Source organism: Sus scrofa, chromosome 1 (assembly GCF_054392235.1).
Source record: "Sus scrofa isolate SSC_HxYL_T2T_F1_AM1 chromosome 1, Sscrofa_HxYL_maternal_Yorkshire_Landrace_v2.0, whole genome shotgun sequence".
In the NCBI taxonomy this organism is placed as follows: domain Eukaryota; kingdom Metazoa; phylum Chordata; class Mammalia; order Artiodactyla; family Suidae; genus Sus; species Sus scrofa.
In genome coordinates, this window is record NC_139383.1 from 195,212,769 (window position 1) to 195,238,361 (window position 25,593).

Below are 25,593 nucleotides of genomic sequence, written 5' to 3' on the forward strand. Positions count from 1 at the left end.
GCATTGCTGTAGCTGTGGTGTAGGCCGGCGGCTACAGCTCCGATTCGACCCCTAGCCTGGGAACCTCCACATGCCGCGGGAGCCGCCCTAGAAAAGGCAAAAAGACAAAAAAAAAAAAAAAAAAAAAGAAAAGAAAAGAAATTTACAGTAAAATGTCCCTTCAACATCTTACGCAAAGAAGCAAAAAGTTGTAAAAATATCGCATACTTGTAATTTTTACATGTAAAATACATGTACGTTTTATATGTGTTTTGCCCATAGTTATGCAAAATTATTACCACATAGCTATATATATATATACCACATAGCTATATATAGCTGGTAATCTTCATTACCAGCTAGCTAGCAGGTTCCTTGATGGTGGGGCCACGTGTCAATCATCTTTTGGGTGTGACAGAGTAGGTATTTAAAGGTATATTCGAAAGTGGACAAGTGGAGTGAGACTCTCCGCGTAGCAGCGGGTTAAGGAACCGGCATTGTCAATGCTGCTGCTTAGGTCGCTGCTCTGGCTCAGCAGGTTCTACCCCTGGCCCAGGAACTTCCACATGCCAGGCGTGGCAAAAAAAAAAAAGTAAGGACAATACTAAATGAGAAAAATCTACAAAGACATCCGTTGTTTCTGTAGTTAGTATCAATTTGTCAAGCTATTTATAAACAAAATTTTTTTTGTCTTCCCCTTCCCGTATGGTTGCTTTAGCTCTCCCCAGTTTTGGTCAAATGATCCATGTCCAGAGATTAGGCTGCTTTCACACCTAGCCAGCTGTGGCTCTAGAGACCACCAGCTGTAGGGAATCCAGAACCTGCCTTCAAGCCTCTCCAGGAGACAAGTTAGCAATTTCAGCCAGACTGCTCAGAACGTCACCGGCCCCTAGCGTTTCCTCCAGATTGCCCAAAACTCCGGAAAACCCAGAGCTTTCCTCTAGCCCAACTGGAGGAAAGAGCCGCCCTAGGGCAAGCACAAGGGGCAGGGGGCCGCGGGGGCCTGGACGGCCGCAGTGCTACCGGGCCCCTCTAGGGGGCGCGCGCGGCCGGCCCGACCCAGCCGAGCCGACCCGAGGGAAGGCGGAGCGCGGGCGGGGGCTACGCGCTCGGAGCTCGACGCTTCCTGTTCCGGCGCCAGGAGGAGCCGCGCGCTGCTGGTGCTGCTGGTGCTGCCGCCCCCGCCGCCGTCGCCGCTGCCGTCAGTAGGGTTGCGCTCGGTTCTTCAGCGCCAAGTTCCTGCGGACCCATCGCCACTTCTAGACCTTTCCGCGGGCTCGGATCTTGTCGGGTGAGACTGCTTGGGCACTAGCGGAATCGTGGAGGAGAGCGAGGGATCACGCCCAAGCGGGAGGCGGGAGCGGTAACGGAGGTGACTGGAGTAGCTTCTTGGGGGATGGAGGGCTAAGGCTTTCCCCCCGTCATCCTGCTCCCGGCAGCGGGCTGATCTCCGGATCGCCCCCCGGGAGGAGGTGTGGGAGGCGGGTGACGTCGCTCGGGACGGGTTTCTCCGTGCTTGACGTCAGGCTTGGCTGGGGGGCGGGGCGGGGAGCGGGCCTGGCCCCTCCCCCACCCCTTCCCGGGCGGGCACGACCCCTCCCCCATCCCTTCCCGGGCGGGCACGACCCGCTCGCTAGCCGGTTAGCTCCGGTTGATCCCGGACTCCTTTTGTTCGTCTGGCCCTAAAGGGCTGCGGGCCTCGAGCCCCTTGGCCCAGCCCGCCTCCCTCATTCATTACTTCTACTGAAAGGGAGAGGCAGGCCCGATTCTTGGAGGCGTCCTTGGAGCTAATTGAGATTATTCGCAGTGTAACATTCTGGTCGGTATTTCTAGAGCAATTGAAAGCAATTAGAGGAACACCCGTGACAGAAACTATGAGAAGTCCTCAGTTTTGTAATACTCCCCATTTTTAGGATTTAGGAGCGCTTGGTAGCTTTGGACCGTTTTCTTTTAAAAACCAAGAGTAATACTTTTAATAAATATAGATTCTACTGTTGAAGAATCAAACCGTACCCACCTGACCGGAAAAAAGTTTCTAGCATTGCTAGTAAAGAAATACACACTCAGACACCTAGTGGTTCTGAGCGCCTGTTTTGAAAACTAACTCTCATTACATGCGAAGGTAGCCTTAAGAAATCTTACAAAAGTTCTTTTGTTCAGGAGTGTTCATGGGGCAGGAAGAATAGAAATTTTCCTTGCTGCTGGCATTTCTGAACCTCCTGGTCATAACTAGGTTGTCTCCAACTTGTATATACCGGCGTGTTCTTCTCCTCTTTCCAGGAGGAACAGAGCCAATCGCCTAATCGAAATCTTTGGGATCAGTATGTTTTGGAATTCAGAAATCTTTGGATTTTTATCTTTAGAATTTAGAAAGACAATAAGGTGCATAGATGAGAGATCACTCCAGCAGAGTCTGGGCAGCACCCTAATCCATTATTAACATTTGTGCAGATATAGGTAGGAATTAATGAAAATGAGAAATAACGTCAGGTCAGATTTTTGCCACCAAGTAAGGTGTACACCGAACTTGGGAGCATTTCTTTCATTTTTAGAGGTTTCTGAATTGAGAACTACAGATAAGGTTTGTGGACCTATGGTAGCAGTTGTAAAAGCTGAGTTTTGCTGTGTGCCAGACAGTGACCAAGAGGTGTGTTTATTATGCAGGTCTCAATAAATCTGAGTGAGAGTGGGCGCTATTCCAGTCTGCTTTCACCTCTTAGGTTTGCAAAGTTCAGCTTGTCCAGAACCTGCCAGGGGAGAACTGCAATGTTATCTAGTCAGTCATACTTCTGGTGTTTTAACCATATGGAATTCGCCCATGTACCACGGAACGCAAGATAGTATATTTTCCAAGCACTTTTGTTATAGGCACTGGATTTACCAGTCCCATTTAGTCTGTCACATTACCAGCCCATTCTTTTAGTTGAAGTAACAGGTTCATTCAGATGAGCTGACAGACATTCGCACCTTGGTCTGGATACTGCTAAGGCTTACGTCTTCCCCTCTCTATATTCCCACCATTCTGAACTGCTTACATGTCCTTCCCACATCTCTCTTTCATCTCTTGCAGCTTTTGCAGACTTCTCCTCTCCCTAGAGCCTGTCCCACCATCCCCTACTCCCAGCTCTTTCCTCATTGTTCTTCCAGACTGCACAGGCACCACTCCTCAGGATTCCTCCCCTGATACCCTTGCCTTGACTCCTTTGGGAGCTCTTCAGGGTACCCCCATAGTGCCCTGTGCTTACCTGCGGTCAGGTAGCTTCTGTTTAGATGCTAGATCTCTGACAGACCAGCAGCACTTCAAGCCTTTATTCCATGTTCATTTCCCCAAGGCCCAACACAGTACCTGGCACATATGTTCCAATAAGTATCTGAATGTAGAAAATATGGCTGATGTGAGGTTGCTGGAAATATTATTTTTTAATTATATGTTTTTAAGTAACTTAAAGTGTCTGAAATGTTGCAAATCCCTAATTTCTGGAGTTGCCTAAATACAGAGCTTATCTGATAAAAGCTAACACAACTTTCAGATATGCTAATTCAAAAAATACATTTCCACGAAAGTTCCTGTTGTAGAGCAACAGAAACAAATCTGACTAGGAACCATGAGATTGTGGGTTCAATCCCTGGCCTCGCTCAGCAGGTTAAGAATCTGGCATTGCCATGAACTGTGGTATAGGTCACAGACCAGCTTGGATCCTTCATTGCTGTGGTTGTGGGGTGGGCCGGCAGCTGTAGCTCCAATTTGACCCCTAGCCTGGGAACCTCCATATGCCATGGGTGTGGCCCTAAAATAGTAAAAATATATATATATATTTTTTCTCAGTACACTATATTACCATTATCCTCTCGTCCCCATACTAAACAAAACAGTGCAAAAATCCTGCTCTCTCTTAGTGATTCTTAATAAATATCTTACTTCTTTATAACATGTTACAGATTATTAGATATTTTACTAACATGTGGTCAAGAATTACAACTGTTTTGCTGATGAGAAAATGGTCTCTGGTTAAAAAGCTTGCCTTTGTCAACAGATTCAGACAAGAGGATTGATGTCCAGGTTTCATAACAGTATGGCTCCATACTGTTACCGACTCCACCACAGTTTGAAACCCTTTGAAATGTTCCTTATACAGCAGTGAATAGTAATTTATGGAGTTCAACTTTTTTCTTTTTTTTTTTCTTTTTTTGCTTTTTAGGGCCGCACCTTCAGCATATGGAAGTTCCCAGGCTAAGGGTCAAATCAGAGCTATAGCCACTGGCCTGTACCGCAGCCACACCAGATCTGAGCCTCGTCTGCAACCAGTACCACAGCTCATGACAACACTGGATCCTTAACCCACTGAGTGAGGCCAGGGATCGAACCCACATCTTCATGGATGCTAGTCAGGTTCGTTAACTGCTGAGCCACAAACGGAACTCCTGGAGTTCAACTTTTTAAAACCTCCCCATAAATTACTGTTTTTACTTTAAAGGCCACAGGCATTACAGAAATGTTTTCCTTTTCCTAGTGCATGTAAAAGAAATGTTGTACTCTAGTTTAAAATTACTCCTACTCTTCATAAAATACAATGATTATTTTTCACATGATGTATACTGCCATAAAGTGTTAATGAAAAATTGTGGAAGTAATAGCTATAGATTATTCCAAAAAGAAAAACGAAGATCTTCCCTTGATTTTAAACAGTTTTTTTTTTTTTCCCTAGTTCAAGGTTACATTGGCCTCATCTTAGTTGGCATAATCCATATGTTTTGGAATTGTTTTTTAGAAGATCTAAGGTTTTTGTTTTTTGTTTTTTTACATTCTTCAGTTCTTCTCGTATTGGATCACCAACACTATTTTTTAAACCTTTTTATGATAAAGTATTCCCCAAAGAGTAAATTGGGATGTTTTCAATTAATATGAACACTTTATTCTAGGCATGGAGAGCAGGTCGCTTTACTGTGCAATGCCTTAGAACAGGAAGTAGCCTGTTTCTAATCCCTTTAGTCAGGCCTATTATTTCCTCCATCTTCCAGGATTTGATTTTGAATGTAAATTTTTGGAAGCAAGACTCAGTTTAACATTATTTCATTAATGGAATAATATTTTAATGTAATGCTATGATTAATTAACTATAGTTTTTCAAAAACTAAGAAAGAAAGAGTAATTCTGAAAACCTGAACTCAAAGACCATGTGAAATTGAATGTGTTGCTTTGTTGTTTTCTCTTTCAGAAGTAATATGAACTTTGATACAGAACAATTTTCTGTTTCAGAGGGGTTCTCCCTGTTTGAAAACAATGTTATTAGTCTTATGTAGACTTTAAAATTGTGCACTGATAAACTTTCTTCGGAAGTTAGTCCTAAAAATTTACTATTGTGTGATGGGACATTTTAGCATAAAACAAAACTTAATAGGAATGAGTGAATAATTGTATTTGCTATAATTCGTGATGTGTTTTTTAACATATGAATTAAGGGCAAGGTTATAGCAGTTGTTACGGTGGACTTTGAGTTTATTTTCTCTATCATTCTCCATGATAACCAAATCATATTTAATAAAACTTTGTGAATGTAAGAATGGCTCACTATTAAGCTATATATATATGTGCTTGTGGGTATAAATGTGTGTGTGTGTACACACATATATATAATCTATTGTGTATTGATAGGTCAAAGGAGAAAAACTGAGATTAACTCATTAGATGGTAAGAAAATCTTCTAAAGAAATTTAGTGTCCCTTTTTTTTAACCAGCAAAATAGGAATAAATAAATCTAGCAACATAGGCATAAGAAACTTGCTTACTGTAATTTTTTTAAAATCTTAAATCTACAAATGAGAATTATACTTAAACATTAGAAGCATTGCCAAGAGAGTTGAGAAGAAGACTGCTGTGCTTACATTATCACTATTTAACATTTCATCATTTTTTGTCTTTTGTCTTTTTAGGGCCTCACCCATGGCACATCGAAGTCCCCAGGCTAGGGGTCGAATCAGAGCGCAGCAGCTGCCTGCCTACACCACAGCCACAACAACGCAGGATCCTAGCTGTGTCTGAAACCTATACCACAGCTCACGGCAATGCCAGATCCTCAACCCACTGAGTAAGGCCAGGGATCGAACCCGAATCCTCATGGTTACTAGTCAGATTCACTTCTATTGAGCCATGACAGAACTCCTAGCATTTCATTGTTAAGTCCTAGTTTATGCAAAAGAGGAATGAAGTGTAAATATTAGAAAGAGCAGGTAAAATTATTTTTTGCTAATGGCATAATTCTTTACCTGCAGATTTGAGAGAATCAACTGACTCAAATAAAATAATTCAATAATGTCACTCCTTACAGAAGTAACACACTAAAATTTAAAAGCCTTTTCCCATATATGAACAACCAATAAGAAAATATAATGGAGGAGCCAACTTGTAACCATAGGAAAAAGTATACCAAAAGAAACATCAGAGGTCTATACATCTTTCTTTCTTCCTTCCTTCCTTCCTCTTCCTTTCCTTCCTTCTTTCTTTCTTTTTAGGGCTGCATCAATGACATATGGAAGTTACCAGACTAGGGTCAAATAGGAACTATAGCTGCCGGCCTACACTACACCCACAGCAACACGGGACCCAAGCCAAATCTTCAGCCTGTGCTGCAGCTCATGGCACTGGGTCCTTAACCCACTGAGCAGGGCCAGGGATTGAACCCAAGCCCTCATGGATACTAGTCAGATTCATTACTGCTGAGCCACAATGGAAACTCCTATACATCTTTTAAAGATCCATAGAGATCAAAAGAGGAGTTCCTGTTGTGGCTCAGCAGCTTACGAACCCAACTAGTACTCAGGGTTCCATCCCTGACCTCTGTCAGTGGGTTAAGGATCTGGCGTTGCCATGAGTTGTGGTGTAGGTCACAGACAAGGCAATCTGGTGTTGCCTGGCTGTGGCGAGGCCTGCAGCTCCTGTTCAGCCCCTAGCCTGGAACTTCCAAAGGGTGGGTACTGTCCTAAAAAGAAAAAAGAAAAAAAGAGAAAGTATACCATTTAGAAATTTGACTCAAAAAAATTTGTAGGAGACTTGATTTTAAAAACCACTGAGTAATAAATGATAATGTTGGGACTAGGAAGACATACCTTATTCTTGAATGAGAATATTTTATATTTTAAATGTATCAAATGTCCCCTAAATTAATCTGTAAATTTAATGCAGTTTCAACTAGAACGCTAACAGATTCTTTTTTTAAACAAAATAATCTGGAAAAAATAAGCATGAGAATTTTCAGGAAAATCTGGAAAGACAGCAATACTAGGTCATAAAAATCTGTTAAAAATATAAAGCTGCCCTAATAAGATGACATGTTATAGTGTGAATTAGAAAAGAATAAAGCTCACAATACCTATGGGAAATGATGGGGGCTCTACAGTCTGGTGGCTAAGAGCCTTGGCTCTGGATTATACTTGCGTTTAAGTCGCTTCTCTGCTTGTCCCTAGCTCTGTGACCTTAAACAAGTTAACTTGCTAAGCTTCCTTTTCTACAGCTGTCAGCTGGGTATGATGATAGAATCTGCAGCTGCTAAATGAGATTATATACCTAACACACTTAACGGTACCTGTTCCATGATATATATTCAGTATTTGTTGTCAGTAGCAGGTGTAGAATGTGTTAAAGGTAGCTTGTTATGTCAATTGAGAAAAGATAGATTATTCAGTAATTATTATTGGAAAGAAAGATTTTAAATAAGATAAACCATATAAATACTATTAGAAAGCATAGGTGAACTTTTTTTCTCTCATAAATGACAGACAGCTAATTTCCTTAATGTGTTAGAAAGCACTAAAAAAGATGTACTACTAAGTAGTAAAATGATCAAAGTAAAAAAAAAAGTATGTTGCTGTCTAATTTATTATGAAATCAAGGAACAAGCAAAAACTAAGAAAGTGACTGTTGAGTTGGAAGAGGGAATTGATTTGAAAGTAGCCTGTGCAAACCTTGTGGACTGAGGGGAATGTTCCATATCTCAGATGGTTATAGGGGAATTTACAACTGTCAGAGCTTACTGACCTGAACACTAATCCATGCATTTTATTGGGAGTTAATTGTACTTGAGGTTTTTTTGTTTGTTTGTTTTTGTCTTTTTGCCTTTTCTAGGGCCGTTCCTGTGGCATATGGAGGTTCCCGGGCTAGGGTCGAATCGGAGCTGTAACCGCCGGCCTACACCAGAGCCACAGCAATGCAGGATCCGAGCCACGTCTGCGACCTACACCACAGCAACTCTGGATCCTTAACCCACTGAGCAAGGACAGGGGTCAAACCTGCAACCTCATGGTTCCTAGGCAGAGTCGTTAACCACTGAGCCATGATGGGAATTCCTGTACTTGAGTTTTATTTATTTATTTATTTATTGTCTTTTTGCTATTTCTTTGGGCCGCTCCCGCGGCATATGGAGGTTCCCAGACTAGGGGTCGAATCGGAGCTGTAGCCACCAACCTACGCCAGAGCCACAGCAACACCAGATCTGAGCCACATCTGTGACCTACACCACAGCTCACGGCAACACTGGATCCTTAACCCACTGAGCAAGGGCAGGGACCGAACCCGCAACCTCATGGTTCCTAGTCAGATTCGTTAACCACTGCCACGACAGGAACTCCTGTACTTGAGTTTTAAAGATTGAAAAACATAATCCAAAGCCATGAGCATATTCACAGAAAAAGAAGTCTAAATGAGGTATTAAATATAAATGATGCTCTGCTTTCCACCTAATTATGTAAGTTAAAACAACAAGATGCCAGTTTTTTTAACCTATCATAATTGAAAATGACTTACAAATTTAATAACATCCGGTGATGAAGGGGAATTTTAAAAAGATAGTGTAGGAGTTCCCTTTGTGGTTCAGCGGTTAACGAACCCAACTAGGATCCACAGGGATGAGGGCTCAGTCCCTAGTCTCTGCTCAGCAGGTTAAGGATCCGGCATTGCCGTGAGTTGTGGTGTAGGTCAAAGACGAGGCTTGGATTTGGCTTGGCTGTGGTGTGGGCTGGTGGCAACAGCTATGATTCGACCCCTAGCCTGGAAACTTCCAGATTTCGAGGGTGTGGCCCTAAAAACAAACAAACAAAAAGAATAAAAAGGATAGTGTAAACTGGCATGGGCTTTTTGAGATGGATTTTAGATGACCTTACCTGTCGATTATATATTTCACCTCTAGTACATTTCCCTGATGATAGACTCAGAAAGATGTGTTGAGAGATGTTCATTGTGTTGTTATTTAAAACAATTCAAAATGTGAACAATCTAAACTGCCACCAAATTGAGTGTAAACTGAATTATGGATCACTTTTATGTGATGTGCAACCATTAAAAAGGGATGAAGTTCATAGAGCTGTATGAATGAACTATTATAGAAATTATAAGTGATTAAGATTCCATTTAAGTTAAAATGATAGAAAGTTACTTAAAGAATATACAAGAAATGGTAAACACTGGTTTTGAAATATTCCTTCTTTTTTTTTGTTTTTGTTTTTGTTTTGTTTTAGGAAAATGTCTGATGAATTTTCGGTAAGTTGATGTATTTATTCTTCATAGGTTTTTGGCTCTTAGGAAAAAAAGGCGTGGTCCTGATTGTGGGCCATAAGTTTAAGAGAAATAGCTTTTGTGATCCTTGGATTTTTTTTTTTTTTTTTTTTTTGGCATGTGATTTTGATAGATGATTTGCCTTAATTTACTTAGCTTTAATGTGTTTGAAAATGCATTCTGTCTGTTTATTTCTTTATAACTCCTTAAAGTGTTAAGTCTGTCCTCTTATCCTGATGTTAATAATAGCCAACATCTGTTGAAAATTATATACCAGGCACTGTATTAAGTGCATTACATGAGTTATCTTGTTAAGCATCAAGTTAGCCCTAAGATACTGTTTTGAAAATGAGGAAACCCAAAGCTCAGAAAGGGTATATAACTTATTTGAACTAAAACCAGGATTCAGCTCACACTATGCTGATCAGCTGTATTTAGCAAACTTGAGTTTCTCTGTGGAATTTGCACTGTAAAACTGAAATTCAAGGTAACTCCTCAAATTTTGTATTAAATAAGTTGTTTTTAAATTGGCTTTTGAAGAATCCCTAAACCTTTATGGGTTTATATTCATGTTTGGCATTACTTGTCCCTGAATGAGATGAGTAAGACATGCTTGTTTTGTATTCCAGTTGGCAGATGCACTACCTGATCACTCCCCTGCCAAAACCTCTGCTGTGAGCAATACAAAACCTGGCCAACCTCCTCAAGGCTGGCCAGGTTCCAGCCCTTGGAATAACCCAAGTGCTCCACCTTCTGTGCCATCTGGACTCCCACCAAGTGCAACACCCTCCACTGTGCCTTTTGGACCAGCACCAACAGGAATGTATCCCTCTGTGCCTCCCACTGGACCACCTCCAGGACCCCCAGCACCCTTTCCTCCTTCTGGACCATCATGCCCCCCACCTGGTGGTCCTTATCCAGCCCCAGCTGTGCCAGGCCCTGGCCCCACAGGGCCTTATCCTACACCAAATATGCCCTTTCCAGAGCTTCCAAGACCATATGGTGCACCCACAGATCCAGCTGCAGCTGGTCCTTTAGGTCCATGGGGATCCATGTCTTCTGGACCTTGGGCACCAGGAATGGGAGGGCAGTATCCTACCCCTAATATGCCATATCCAGCTCCAGGGCCATATCCTGCTCCTCCTCCTCCCCAAGCACCAGGGGCAGCACCTCCTGTTCCATGGGGCACTGTTCCCCCAGGAGCCTGGGGACCACCAGGGCCATATCCTGCCCCTGCAGGATCATATCCCTCACCAGGACTCTATCCTGCTCCCAGTAATCCTTTTCAAGTGCCTTCAGGACCTTCTGGTGCTCCACCGATGCCTGGGGGCCCCCATGTGAGTGTTTAATTTGTTATTTAACATGTACTAATAGTCCCATAAGCACAAATGACAGATTGTCTCCAGTTTGGGATGGAAGATTAGAAAGCTTTTTAACCTTTTTAAAAAAAACAAAAACAAAACCAAAAAACTGTATATAAAGTAAGAGTAAATTTCAAGCTTCAGATGAACTTTGGGTAAAACATTTAAAAGGATGAAAGCACAAGTTACACATTCCTGATACTAAAAATAAGAAACTTCCCCAAAGACTGTACTGTAGTGAGCAATGTCCTCAAATAGCATTCATCGGGTAAACTCAGATGTATTTCATTGGACTTTTTAAAATTATAACATTTCTCAGTAATGTTTTCTAGTATCATAGCAAAGCACAAAGTTCAATAAAAGTAATCTCTGCCATTCTGGCTGGATATAGAGGTAGTTTGTTTTTTTTTTTTAAAGAGAATCCAAGGCAGTGAATGTGTGATGTCGCCCTTCTTTGATACAACTGCCTGTAGTGTTTCTCGGTCAAGGTTTTGTTAGATCCTTAGCAGCGTTGAGCTCCAGGTTATACCACTCTTCTGCTTTGCCAGTTATATATAATGCCATATGCTTTACTGTCAGCCAGGCTAGAATAGGGTTGATACCTTAGTGGAGGACCCTGTCTCAAACATATGACCAAATAGAAAAGCACCCTGTTTCCCCGTGAACTGAGCCAAGCCAGATTCTTAGGGGGAAAAAAAATCTATTTATTCTTAACAAAGAATGAATCATATCTCCAACCATATTAATCAGTCATCCACTTGAATTGTAATGGAAAAAAATCTTAAAGGGCCCTCAACTTCTTTTCATTAGTTTAAGTTGCTATTATATAGTCTTTAAAAATTTTTTTTCTAAATTGTATGCCAGAATAAGTGATGATTTGCCGTTTGGATTTATTAAGCAATAAATAAATTTTATTTTAAGCCACAGCAAGGAGTTAGTAAACTCCATTTACGAAATCTAGAAGTTTACTTTTTCTTTTTTCTGTTGCAGTCTTACCATTAAGTTAACAATGGACGAAGAGATGACGCTTTGCTTTTTGAAGTACATATATATATGCACATGAATGCATATATAAAAATTGCTGTTTCACTATTCTTAGAGGGCATTCATGAAAGAACACCTCTTGCACCTCTCAGAAGATATCTGCCTCTTGTGCTTGGATGTTTAGTACATCTGATGGATATAATCAGATAAAAATGTAAAAGTAAATCATTCAAATGTGATTTTTATTCGGTTTTTATGGAAAGTTAAAGTTAATAAGTATATTGAATAGCTCTTTGATACAGTTGTTTAAAAGAAGTTTTCGATTTGTTTAAATTATGAAACTGAACACTTATATAATCACTTTTTCCCGTAAATAAACACACTTTGAAAACAATCACATTGTCATAATTTAAACAAATGATGCCTCTCAACATCTTGAGCTGCTCTATCTATAGGATAAATAACCTGGTCCTCTTGAGGTTATATTTTGGATATAGATTTTAATACTATTGGTAATTATTGTCAGATGTTGAGTTCATTTTTATCCTTGAGCTTTTAGTAAGAACTTTTCCTTCATTTTGACTTCCACCTGATTTGTTTTATTTTTAGCCAGATGGGTTGTAACAACTCTAAAATCTGCCCTTGATGGAAGCTAACTTTTTTCCTTAATGCAGGCCAGCATGTATGTCAATTATATTCTGAGAGCATTGGTGATCTCTTTGTATTGCTTAGAACAGATTATTTTGAGATGTCCATATTACTTTGGGAAGAGCTCAAGGAAGAAACTAATTCTCCTTCATCTGAATCCACACGTAGAGGAGACCCTGAGAGTTGCTTTATGGTAACAAATAATTTGCATTCCCACAGGACACTCTTCTACAGGACCTTCCCTGTAGCCCCCTCTTCCTCAGTTCTTTAGAAGGAGCACAGCCTTTGATTCATCCCTGATACGGAAAACTGGCACACTCTAGGGGTCTGTCACAAACACACAGATGTTAATGTTTAGAGAACCTTCGTCATACAGACGAGCAATTGAAATATGTATGTCTCTCAGAGTCTGGTTAAGCTATGTCGTTGTCAATTGCATAGTTTCCTGGATCTGTTTGTAAAGTGCTTATGGCTAACAGTTCAGTTCTGTATTTTTTGACAGGTAAATAGGTAGAAGAATAAGTGCCATCCTTAAAAATTATTCTCTAGCTCTAACAATAATAATAAAGTGTAGATCTCTGCAATTGAGTTTAAAGCATTGTGACTGTTACTTAAAAATAAGTGTTGTTTGTAACCTTCAAAGTAGCTTTTTGGCACCTTACCTTAAAATCACATTTTTAGATTTGGGATATAACTGACCATGTTATTTGTCAAATAACATTTTGAAATTTTGAATGTATCCATTGGGTTACTAAAATGTGAATTTCTTGAGCAGTATATGAGAGATTTATGCTGGAGCTCTTATTTTTGCTTAGAAATAAAATAATTTAGTAGTTTATTTCCCTTATAGTTAAAAATGTCAAGAATGCCAAATGCTGCCAAGTTAATGGTTTGATAGCTACCTCCTTTTTAAGAAAGCAAGATTGCCACCTTTGAGAGAAGTATTCAGTTTAGGCCTCCCTTTTAAGTGGATGACAAATTCAAGCTTTCAGAATTGAAACTAATTTGTTTAGATATTTTCAGACTGGGGAATGTTAGCCAGCTCTTTCGTAGTGGCAGTCTTTTATTCTTGCACTTCTCTGCTGGGACAAGTGGCAGCTATCTACAACACTCTTGGAATCTGTTGTCAAAGTATCCTTCAGTTTATAAGGCAGTAGCCTAAGAAGGTGTCAGAGCTTAAATTATCCATCTGTTTCATAATGTCTATCATAATGTCAGCTAACTCTGGAGGGGTGATAGGAACAGTGAGATGGCAGCAAAGATATCTCTCCTTTTGGTTATTTTGGTTGCCCCACATTGTGATAAGTGGACAACTCTGGCTTTAAATAAAATAATTAATGTAACACTAGAGAGGATAATGTCTGACTAAAAGAAAAAGAGGTAATGAGTTTGGGAATCTGTAATTGTGGAGTCCATTTATGATTGGAGAAAACCTTCTGCTCAAGGACTTGAAGGGCCATGACTACAAGATTTGGAATTACTATCCCTTATAAGTATATTAACTTTGCTGGCGACCCATACTGCCAGTGTGCCCTAGAGGACACTGCCATTTTAAATTTTGCGTTTCAAGTATCTTCTAAGTAATATTTGGGTTTGGTTGGTTTTTGTTTTTCTTTTTTTTTTTTTTTTTAATGTAAGAGTGGAAATCAGAGGGAATAAGTTTGCTTTTACATTATTTTTAATTCTTTTAAGCATCATTTCTCAACTTGGAGAAGGGGCAACTCAATTCTTGTGGGTACTCTGGGGCAAAAAGTATTTTTAGGTTCAGGGCGGAGTTTTAAGGGTGGAATGGAGGAAAGCATCTAAGAAGGTTTTTGTCTTTACAAGGGAATAACATTGCTTTTAAAACAAGTTGTGCTAGGCTGAGATTGGTTTGTAGAAGAGACTGCTTGTTAGAAAGTATGTTTGGTCTTAAGGGAATTCGAAGTATGGAATATGCTGGCATTTGGACTTTCAGAGCAAGAATTTTAAGATAAATGTGATGGAGATAGTTGAGATATGTTGAGGAATAGTGTTTCTGGAATTAGGACTTTACTTAGAGTTTGAAACATTGAACCTAAAAATGACACCAGAAAATTCAAATAGAGACCGTTAGGTCCTCATTCACACACTCAGTCCTCAGGAATCAGGACTCCTGAAAGGAGTACTTACAATGCCTGGCCTGTCTACTGGACTCCGCCCGACACTTTTGCGCTTTTGAAGATGGCTGTTAACAGCTCTGACTCCACAGGCCTGTTTTCTGTAAAGTATGATATTGATTATTTGGGCATAGACAATACATTTTTTAATTCCCCAAAGGCTTTCCTTCTTTGCCATTTACAGTTATTGTTTTCAGTAGAGAATAATAAAAGGGCAGAGAAGAAAGAGGTGAGTTTTTGGCCTTGGTCCTCACTTTCTAGGAAAGAAGTTGGTTTTGCCCCTCATACTTTTACCTCACAAATAATTTGAGCTACCTATTGTACTCAGATGTACAGTTTTTGAAATTATTCGTGTACATCAGCATAGCTCTACTCAGAGTTTCAATTTAAATACCATGCCAAGTTTGCATATCAGTCAGTTGCCTACACTTCTAAATGATTCATGCCAGTGTCTTCCTTCCTCACCCTGAATAATCTAGTGCTAGATTTATAAAATGCCTGGTTTATAAACCTTGGAAATTAAACCTAAGCACAGACCTTCAAGTGTTCACGTTTTTGAGAAGCATAAGGCTTAATTCAGATGAATCACACTGATACACTGTACTATGCATAGAAAGTGGTGGGTGGCTTTCAGGGAAGACTATAATCTTAATAAAGCAATATTTAGTATTGAAGACAGATACTGTTCTTTTTATGTTTCAGAATTCTGCCAAGTAAAACAAAAATTGCCAATAAAATAATCAGTATTAAAGAAGTGCCATGCAAGCTTCTGGCAATAGAAAACATCTGAAAACTGCATTCATTCAGCAGACATTTAAATGTCTATGATCCAGGTGCTTTGCCAGATGCCAGAGATACAGAGATGAAAGAATGCCTGTCCTTCAGAGACTTACAGCCCAGGGGAAGCATTGCAGAGTTGATTAGTACCCCCAGTATTAGTTACCTGGATAAACATTCTAGTATTGCTGCTGGTAGAAATTAGAGACCAGCCTTTGGGCATTTAAAAGTAAGAAAATGCTTTTCAGGACTGTATTGTCAGTGCAACTATTCAAGCATGTGAAGTAATGGGATATTTTTCCCCTGGATAAAGGCACTTTCCTGCCTGTCACTGATTAGCAGATACTGATTTGTTGCCATTAAGTAAGCTTGACTTCTGATGTGTGCTCTATAAAGATTTTTTTTCTTGGTATTGTGATTTTTTTTTTCATTGACTCAATAATGACAAATTTAATGTATGTAATTGTCTATGCATTTTAAGTTAAACTGCCTACAATGTGATTTGAGACATAAACATTTGTATTATGAACTGTAAGCAGTCTGTTTAAGATGTTAGGTTTTATCACCTGCTGCTGTATTTGTAAACAAAGACAAATGTTGCTTTAAGACGTAATTATAATTAGGAATAGTCTATGGATGTGATACTTGATATTTTTTAAGATAAACCTTTGCTTTTGTGTATTATACCTGGAAACTTTTTTTAAAGTGTATTTTCATGGTTTTACAGCTTTTCTACCAATTTTATTAATTAGGCCCAATTCTTGACTTTCTAGAACAAGTTTGGAGCCTAATTAACTGCAAATCTGTTGTCATAAAGAAAGGGAAAAAAGGGCCTGAGACATCCATCTGTATGTGGCCTGCGTTCACTATGGCATTTAAATAGGCTGCCTGGGAACAACCCCTCCTCCACAAACCATCATTCAGCAATGAAGTGTCCATTGTGAGGACTTGTTCTTCTCCCTTCAAGGCTATTCTCTGTAACAAGGTTATCTGTACACATGAAGCTCGGCAACCTTCCCTAGCTGCCCCTGCTGCCACCATCCCCGCTTTCTTGTATGAAAGATCCTGCTCTGCCTGTGGTTAAGATAAGGGTCACATTATTCAACTTGATGTATAGTTGCCATTCCTTCCCACATCGGGGGTTACTAGCCTTTCCTGAAACCCAGTGTAAGTAGGGCTATAAATGACCGAATAATTTATACTATATTCTACTTCTGAAAAGGATTTATGTTTTTGCCTTGTAACTGGACAAAATGCAACAAGTTTTTAAAATTGCATTTGATGTCCTCATTCATACCTCCAAAACTTAGCACTAATCATTTTGCAACAGATCTCTGAAGCAAAATAGAATCCTAAATATAAGCTCACTTATATTTTTTGTCTTTTTAGGGCCGCACCCCAGGCATATGGAGGTTCCCAGGCTAGGGGTCAAATCAGAGCTGTAGCCCCTGGCCTATACCACAGCCACAGCAACGCCAGATCTGAGCTGAGACTGCAGCTTAACCCACAGCTCACAGCAATGCCAGATCCTTAACCCACTGAATGAGGCCAGGATCCAACCTGCAACCTCATGGATACTAGTCAGATTCGTTTCTGCTGGGCCATGGTCACTTATTTTAGATAAGACAATGCGATAGAATTCTAATACCAAAAGAGAATTTGGACCATCTCTATGGTGGTCTGTGGCTTGATCCTATAGCATTTGAACATTATTCTTGTTAAGGGAAGGCTTTTATGTTGATGCACTGAAGAGTTGTTTGTGTGTGTGTGTGTGTCTTTTTGCTATTTCTTGGGCCGCTCCTGTGGCATATGGAGGTTCCCAGGCTGGGGGTCAAATTGGAGCTGTAGCCACCGGCCTACACCAGAGCCAAAGCAACGCGGGATCCGAGCCGCGTCTGCAACCTACACCACAGCTCACAGCAACGCCGGATCGTTAACCCACTGAGCAAGGGCAGGGACCGAACCCGAAACCTCATGGTTCCTAGTCGGATTCGTTAACCACGGTGCCACAACGGGAACTCCTGAACAATTTTTTTTTTTGGCCACACCCGAGGCATGCACAAATTCCCAGACCATGGATCGAACCAGCATCATAGCAGGGACAACTCCAGATCCTAAACCCACTAAGGCACCAGGAAACTCCAAACAATATATTTTGTAGTTCTCTGGGGTTCTAGGAATGAGGAGGAGACAGAGTAGTCCGGTTAAGCCTACTTCCTCTCTGCTTGCTTGCTTTCTCTAGAGCAATTTGACAATTACATTGTATGTGTTTTAGTTAGTGTATCAGTCACTTTGGGCTGCCAGTACAGAATACAGACTGAGTGGTTTAAACAGTAGAAGTTCTTACAGTTCTGGAGGCTAGGAAATCCACAATCAAGGGCATGCCAATTCAGTTCACTTCAGTTCCCTGATGAAAGCTCTTCGTGGCTTGCCACCTTCTTACTGTTTCTTCTCATGTGGGGAGAGAAGAAGCAAGCTTTTAGTTGTCTCTTACACAGACACTAATCCCATCATAGAAGCCCCATCTCCAGATACCATCACACTGTGGGTTAGGACTTAAGTTTTACTGCTTTTAAATTTTTAAAACTTGTAAATGACAACATCTCCCAGTCGAGGTTTGCTAAAATCAGTCATATCCACAGTTATAATAGAATATCCATCTAGAATTCTAAGCTCTGCTTACAAAGTGTTCGTGTCACACAGGAAAAGAGGAAGATTTTGCTCTGTCTTGTATTATTTTAGGCCTCTTTTTTTAAGATGGTCATTTAGATTAGCATTCCCTAAAGAGAGGTATATTAAAAAGCCTTTTTTAGGGATAAGGAAATCTTTAAAGAGAAATTAAACAGGAGTTTCCGCTGTGGTGCAATGAGTTAAGAATCCAATTGAAGCGGTCGATGTCACTGCACAGGTTCAGTCCCTAGCCCAGCACAGTGGGTTAGCTCATTGAATTCTTAACACCATACAATCTAGGAGGAGACAGAAGTGAGTCCAGTTGACAGTTTACGTGCACTGTTCCAATTAAGCCTCACAACCAACCTCTAAAACCAGGACAGTTCTTAATCCCCATTTTATATTAAAGATGATGGGACTGAGGCTAAGACGTAGAGCTCACATAGCTGGTGTGTTATGGAGCTGAGATTAGAATCCTAGGTGTGACTGATGGCACAGCTTTGCTGCAGCACGGGCTTTCCTAAGGACAACAGGTTCTCTATCTTACCCATGTCTGATGTGGTTGCCTTGGTGCTATACTTCTTCCAAAATTGTACACCTGGAAAGCCAAGTCCATCTAACATTTATTGAATGCTAGGTAGCAGACTTTTCACACATTTTGTGCCAGTGAATTAGTTTGACTGGTTGTTCACTTTAAAAAGCTAGTGTTTGAGGAGTGTCCGTCATGGCTCAGTGGTTAACGAATCCGACTAGGAACCATGAGGTTGCGGGTTCAATCCCTCGCCTTGCTCAGTGGGTTAAGGATCTGGCATTGCCATGAGCTGTGGTGTAGGTCGAAGATGTAGCTCAGATCCTGTGTTGCTGTGGCTGTGGCCAGTGGCTACAGCTCCGATTCAACCCCTAGCCTGGGAACATCCATATGCTGCAGGAGCAGCCCTCAAAAGCCAAAAAGACAAAAACAAACAAAAAAACTACTGTTTGAAATGCACATCCTTAGAGTTGGGTGAATAGGCACAGTTCTCAAACTGCTAACTTAGTTGTATTTTCAAAAACAAAAATAATATTCAAGGTGTAGCAGCCAGGAGAAGGTTAAAAAATGGATATGAGAATTGTTATATAAGGTACTAGATGATCAAGTCCCTCATTTCTGCCCTAATGACTATTGAAGACCCTGATTATCCAACTGCCCTGAAGTGGGAAAGGCTTGGACAAGGCTGTCAGAGGGGCAGAGACAAAAGCGGTCTCTGTTGGTAGTAGATGAGCAGCCAATATGTACACGAACTGCACAGAGGGTGGGGGAGTCCAAGGGAGGTTCTGCCAAGTATGGCTTGACAGTTCTTTTTTTAAACTTGCCAACACAGGACATGCTAAGTTAAAACGTCTTAACTGTTGCTTAGTTACTGCAACACAGAAAAATCTCAAGTACTAAACTTAATGAATACCTGGATCTCCTCTTGAATGCCCAAAGAAATCTATATATAAAAAAAAAAAAAAGACCAAACTACATGACTAATGATCAGACTCATACTTGGGCTTTTTATAGCAGTGGAATGAAGAGGATTAATGTGAATTAGGAGAAGCCTCTTTACAAACTTCACAAGACTTCTTATCTGAAAGGTGGTAATAAGTCTCCACCTCTGGCAAGTCCATAATAGAAATCTGATCAAATTCTAGAATGCAGCTGTTCATGGTTCAATGAGCAGCGTGATTGCTGGGGATTCGGGGGCAGTTTTTAGCTTTGAGCTTAGCAGGGCAGAGTTGATTTGGTGCAACTGACTAGCTCCCTGTGCTTATTTACCTAATCTGTAAAACAGATAATATACAAAGTACTCAAAGCAGCAGGAGAGGACAATGGAACATTCTTTCCACTAGCTGAGGGGTTCTATTTGGTGTATTAGCATAACTAAAGGATCACACATCTAATGTATAGTATCTATATTAATGCTCTTTTAAAAAAATCAGATTGTCAAATTTGAAGGCTAAAAGTTATATACAATGTGAATATATTTATTGAACACAAAGCATTATAAGTAGTTATACATGCCAGTTTGCCTGGGACAACTCTGATTTATATTGTCTAAGCATAATTATTAACAGCACCCTCCTTGGGTTCTCAAGTGTCCCAGTTCCAAGGATAAATTATATGGTTATCCTAACTATAACAAAAGAGAACACAAGATATTCCATGTTTGTTTCCTGAGATTTAAAAAAAAAAAAAAATTCTAGGAGTCCCCTTGTGACTCGGCAGGTTAAAGATCTGGCATTGTCACTGCTGTGGTGTGGGTTCAGTCCCTGGCCTAGGAACCCCCGCATGCTATGGGTGCAGCACAAAAAAAAAAAAAGAAAGAAAGAAAAAATCTAAAAAACATTTCACTTTGCTGTACAGCAGAAATTGGCACGACATTGTAAATCAACTATAATTTAAAAATTAAAAAAAAACACTTCAGCATAGAATTACCTTTGATTCATGCATACTATCTAGGGTGCCACTTATATTGCATCTTATACAGGCAAAGAAAAGTGTCCTAGTCACTTAATTGCAGCCACAGTTGTCTTCAGAAAATCCCCAAAGAAGAGAGCATATTCTAGTCCTGGAACAGGAAGCCATGCCTTTTTAAATAGAGAAGCCAGATAGAGAAGGAAAGATGAAATAAAGTTTCCTACTTTTCTGGGCATCTCTCCAAGGGTTTCTGCCTCAGAGCCTCAAATGTGTCTTTTTTTTTTTTTTTTTTTTTTTCTCTCTCTCTCTCTCCATTCTGAAAGCTGTTTCTCTTAAAGCTCTGAGTTCTTTCCTAACATAATCCTCTCAGACTGAGTAGTACTGAAAATTATGTCCAGTTCTGGGGGTCCTTTAGCTACTGCATACAAACTACCAAATCTGTGACAAAATTGCATTGCATTTCCTCCAGTCCTGGCTGACATGAGTGTTTCTCATTCATAGTAATGGTGGAGGGGAGGGCAGGGGAGGAGACAGTGAAATTATTTCATAAGGTACATTAGTGGCAGGAAATAAATGATGAAAACTTGTTAAGCTATTTCAGAAGTATCTGTTGGCCGCCATAATAGTTCTCAATTTTTTGCTACTTGAGGCACATTTTTTAATACCAGAACTTGTGGCTCCCTCCCCTGTAAGGATTCATTGTTCCATGGGTTGTCTTCATAGGCTTGGTAGAGCATCTGCTGCCACACCCAAGTTCCCAAGTCCTCTCACAATGGCTACACTGCAAAGTCCTTGCAGTGGCAGGAGCCGTTTTTCCTTGGTGCTGGCATACTGGCACACTCCCGCCCTGCAGTCTGAATCCTGCGCTTTCTTTACCATCAGCAGCATCTTCTCAGCTTTCTATTCTGACAGCCATTGCCATAAAAGTACATGTCCCCAGCTATGGCAAAAATTAATTTTGCACCTTGACCACAATTGAGTGACACATCTGTCCTCAGCACACTATTAGGCTGCAGTGCTTGTGAAGTTAGAATTGGAAATGCCTCACTGAAAACATCAGTTTGAATAGAAAGTGAAACCTCAAAATGCTCCAAGTTTGGAGCATTTGAGGTCATCTGCTGCCAACACTTTTCATAACAAAGTACTTGGGAATCCCATCTGACTTATTTATCAGAAATTTATTGTTCGCAAAGAACTCATACTCTTTGTATAAAGAAAAACTTATTAGCATTACCAGGGGGAGGGTTGGAAGGGAGATGCAACTAGGAACAGGAGTTGATGGAAGGCTTGATAGAGTCTGCTAACGTTCTACTGAGTAGGCTGATACAAATGTTCGTCCTATTTAACTCCAAAGATGCGTAATACTCTTGAATACAATTTACATTTTTTTTTAAGTATATGGGGCCTGAGCACCTAATATCGAACAGAAGCCCAGTTTCACCCAGATTCTCTTTGAGAAAGGAAAACAGGCCAGAGTTTCATGTGACTGATTCCTGAGACCTGTTAACAGCAGCATAGGCCGTGCCTAACATCAGTGTTTTTCCTTTGACCTAATAACTGAACATCTCACTTGCTTTAGGAAACAAACAGACAGTTGTCACTAAAAACAAGAGCATAATGGGTCTGCCCAGTAGTCCACTCAGTCTAATGTCCAGCAGACAATGGCACCAAGAGGTGTTTTGTGAAAGAGCATAATTGGTATCTAAACCCAGCAGGAGACAAGTGGAAAGACGACTGTAAAGCATTTGATTTTATTAGGCACTGTGTTAGGCTCTCGCAAAGAGTATCCCAGATAAATGCCCTCCCCTCCCCCCTACACACAAGAGGAGATGGTAGGGATGATGTGTTCCATGGATATACTAGGGAACAGAAAAATGAGGAAAACAATGAAAGTGAGAGTGAGGTGGTGGAGTACAGTGTAAAGAGCACAGGTTCTGGAACCTCATCAGCTATATATACCACCTAGTAGATAATGTCACATTGGGTGAGTTACTTAACGTCTTGGTGCCTCCATTTCTTCAGCTATAAAATACAGGTAACAATAATTCCTAACTCCATAGGGTTTTGAGAATTAAATGAAGTAATCCAGGAAAGGCAATTAGTGCTTGACATTGTAAACACTCAACAAATGTGAATTTATCACGAGACCTGGAAGGCATTTTTCTAGGTCTTGGGCCTACAAGGGTGTTATATTCTAGTAGAGGAAAAAGAAAAATGAACAGGAGGTTTTCATCAGTGTGATGTTAGGTTTGCAGCAGGCACAGATGACTGAGAATGCCCAAGGAGCACCTAATAGTTAAATAGCACTACAGTCTCCTAAGGGCTTTGATGACATCACCCCATTGAGTCCAGGGGTAAAAATTCAGCTCTGAATGCAAAGCCAAGTTCTTTCCCCTTTGCAATGCAGATCTCTGCCAGGGATTCAAGTCATTTGGCACTTTAGAAAAAGTCCTGTCTCAGAGAAAGAGAATAGAAGAGACCAGCCTCACATCTAGCTCCTTTGGCCCTGGCATATTTTCCTAATCACATCCATACCCTGTTTGAAAGCAGATGACTTTGGGGTAGGCTAAGAGAATCACAAGCCCCAGGCAGGGATGGGTATGTGAGTGAGTTGTAGGGAAGGATGAGAGGCAGGCAAGTACTCTGGGGAGGAACTGATTGAGGCAGGTCAACTGTTCTACCTCTGAGTAGCCTGTGTTCCCAACATTCCAGAGAACATTCCAGCCCCACCCTGAAACAGCTTTCCATGCACTATTCCCAATGACATCAGCAGCATACCTGCAAGCACAACTCACTTCCTGGCTGCCCACAGCTCCACCATTCCTCCTTGCTGGGCTTTGGGAGTACACATGAGCTATTCATTGAGGGTCTCATGCCACAGGAACTCCAAAACACCTCATTTTTAAACAGAGAGCCCTGCTTTTCCAAGGCTCCTTTGCTCCAGGTTACATGAGACTTTAGCCCATACACAGGGATGCCAGATGCTACTCTGATCAGGGAATAGATAAAAGGCATTTCTTAGAATGAGCATAGGAGGATCTGAGACTTGGTTAAAGGGAAGTGGGGAGACTAACCTAAGACAATGGAAGACAGAACAGCCCTAAGTTAAATAAGCAAAAATATATCAACACCTAGATTTTTTCAGTTATTCAGCTGGTTTTTTTTTGTGTTATATTATTATTTTTATTTTATTTCATTTTTTGCTTTTTCAGGGCCACACCTGCGGCATATGGAAGTTCCCAGGCTAGGGGTTGAATTGGAGCTACAGCTACCCCACAGCCACAGCAATGCAGGATCCAAGCCTCGCCTGCAACCTGCACCACAGCTCACGGCAACATTGGATCCTTAACCCTCTAAGGAGGCCAGAGATCAAAACTGCATCCTCATGGATACTAGCTGGGTTTATAACCTGCTGAGCCACAACAGGAACTCCCCCAACTGATATTTTTTATTAACCACTTACTCTGTACCCTATGCTGGTAATTCAATAGTGAGCTTGTCAGTTTCTGTCCTCCCACAGCTCACAAGCTAGTGGAAGAGACAATCATTAAATAATATTAATTACATGTATGATAAGTGATGGGGAGAAAAGCACAACCTAGTATATAGGAGTCAGATAAAGCTCACCAGAGGAAACAATGCTTGCACTGCAATCTGAAGGATAAGCAGGAGATAAACTGGGAGAAAGGTGCCAGGGAGATGCTGTAAGAGGGGCAAGAAGGCAATCTTTGTGCAGGAGGAAGGGAGCACAGGAATGGGGGTACCTGCCTCTATGTTGATGGTGTTGAGCAGAGGATGTGAAATGGAGCACACACGATAGGAAGAAGACTTGTGATTGGCTCTACTTCTTTTCCCCTGCTTTGTCTACTAGATTAAGTTAGCCGGCTTTCTGCTGACAAATGCAGAAACCCCTATAACTAGTTTCAAGTCTTTAGAATCCCTTGATCCTCCAGGATAACCATACCTGAGAGATCCTTTTCATAGAGACCTGGGTTCCCTGACATCTCATTAAACTAATATTTTCCCAGCCTAATGGAAGAGGAGGACTTTTTAAAAGTACTCTTAATAGCTGTCAAAGTGGTGATTATGCAGCATCCTGTAAGCCCTTAGTGAAAGAATTATTGTCAGCACTGTGCTGATTAGGGGACGGGGTGTCCATCCTTGGGTTTATTCCAAAGGAGAAATTAGAGAACTCCTTGACAGAATAATTGGTCAGCTCCGGCCCAAGCAACCCCAATTTTCCTGTCTTACTTCTTGCCATAGATTTCTTTCTAACCCAGAAAATCTGAATGTCTATACTTACAGGATACACAAGGGGCTTTCAAATCAACTGCTTAGTCTGCAGTTGCTATAGGGAATATCTACTATCTCTCAGACCTCTTTAAGGCCTTGCACAGAGCAATCCCTCAGGCAGCATTTCCCAAGACATGTTCTATAGAACAGAACACTAATTGCTAGATATGTACCTTGAGTTCCATGAGTCAGTAAGTTTGGGAACACTACATGTTCTATTGCTCATGGAAAGGTACCCCTACATCAGTGCATTAAGGCACTAACAAGTCTTATGGTAAAGACACCCAAGAGTTCCCATGTGTATTTAACTACAGGAACTTTTTGTTTGAATAACTATGCTTCTATGGCAAGACTAGATGATAGTATTGCTTCTTTTCTTTTCTTTTTTTCTTTTTCTTTCTTTCTTTTTTTTTTTTTTTTTTGTCTTTTCTTTAGGGCCGCACCCACGGCACATGGAGGTTCCCAGGCTAGGGGTCGAATCGGAGCTATAGCTGCTGGCCTATGCCAGAGCCACAGCAACGCCAGATCCAAGCCATGTCTGTGACCTACACAACAGCTCATGGCAACACCAGATCCTTAACCCAATGAGCGAGGCCAGGTATCAAACCCGTGACCTCATGGTTCCTAGTCGGATTCGTTTCCACTGCACCATATTGGGAACTCCAAGTATTGCTTATTTTCTATTTAACGTTTATTCAATATGTGCAACATAAAAGTAGTGAGTGTGTCACAGAGAGCTGAAGGAAGAACAGGAAAGGA

The 25,593-nt window shown here is 40.8% G+C and overlaps 1 protein-coding gene and 1 long non-coding RNA gene across 9 annotated transcripts in view; one reads left to right on the forward strand and one right to left on the reverse strand.

The window, feature by feature from the left end:
* Positions 1-25,593, reverse strand: part of LOC110262207 (uncharacterized) — a 93,326-nt gene that overhangs the window by 14,786 nt on the left and 52,947 nt on the right. For 2 of the 5 annotated variants that reach the window (XR_014819373.1, XR_014819384.1), the window contains one exon: positions 17,779-17,879. This is a non-coding gene — a long non-coding RNA (uncharacterized LOC110262207). Of the gene's footprint in view, positions 1-1,268; positions 3,351-17,778; positions 17,883-25,593 lie in introns of those variants that run through there. The other 3 variants (XR_002346959.2, XR_014819382.1, XR_014819383.1) reach the window with 3 other exon arrangements.
* MAPK1IP1L (mitogen-activated protein kinase 1 interacting protein 1 like) lies at positions 1,119-16,115 on the forward strand. 4 transcript variants are annotated; one of them, XM_084981643.1, is made up of 4 exons: positions 1,119-1,351; positions 9,487-9,508; positions 10,153-10,860; positions 11,875-16,115. In XM_084981643.1, exons 2-4 carry the CDS (start codon positions 9,491-9,493, stop codon positions 11,884-11,886), a joined length of 738 nt encoding a protein of 245 aa, XP_084837769.1. In that variant the 5' UTR covers positions 1,119-1,351; positions 9,487-9,490; the 3' UTR covers positions 11,887-16,115. The 4 variants fall into 4 exon arrangements, with proteins under 4 accessions (XP_084837769.1, XP_020957939.1, XP_003121866.1 ...); XM_021102280.2 differs by having other exon boundaries at positions 15,357-16,115; XM_003121818.6 differs by having other exon boundaries at positions 1,119-1,270.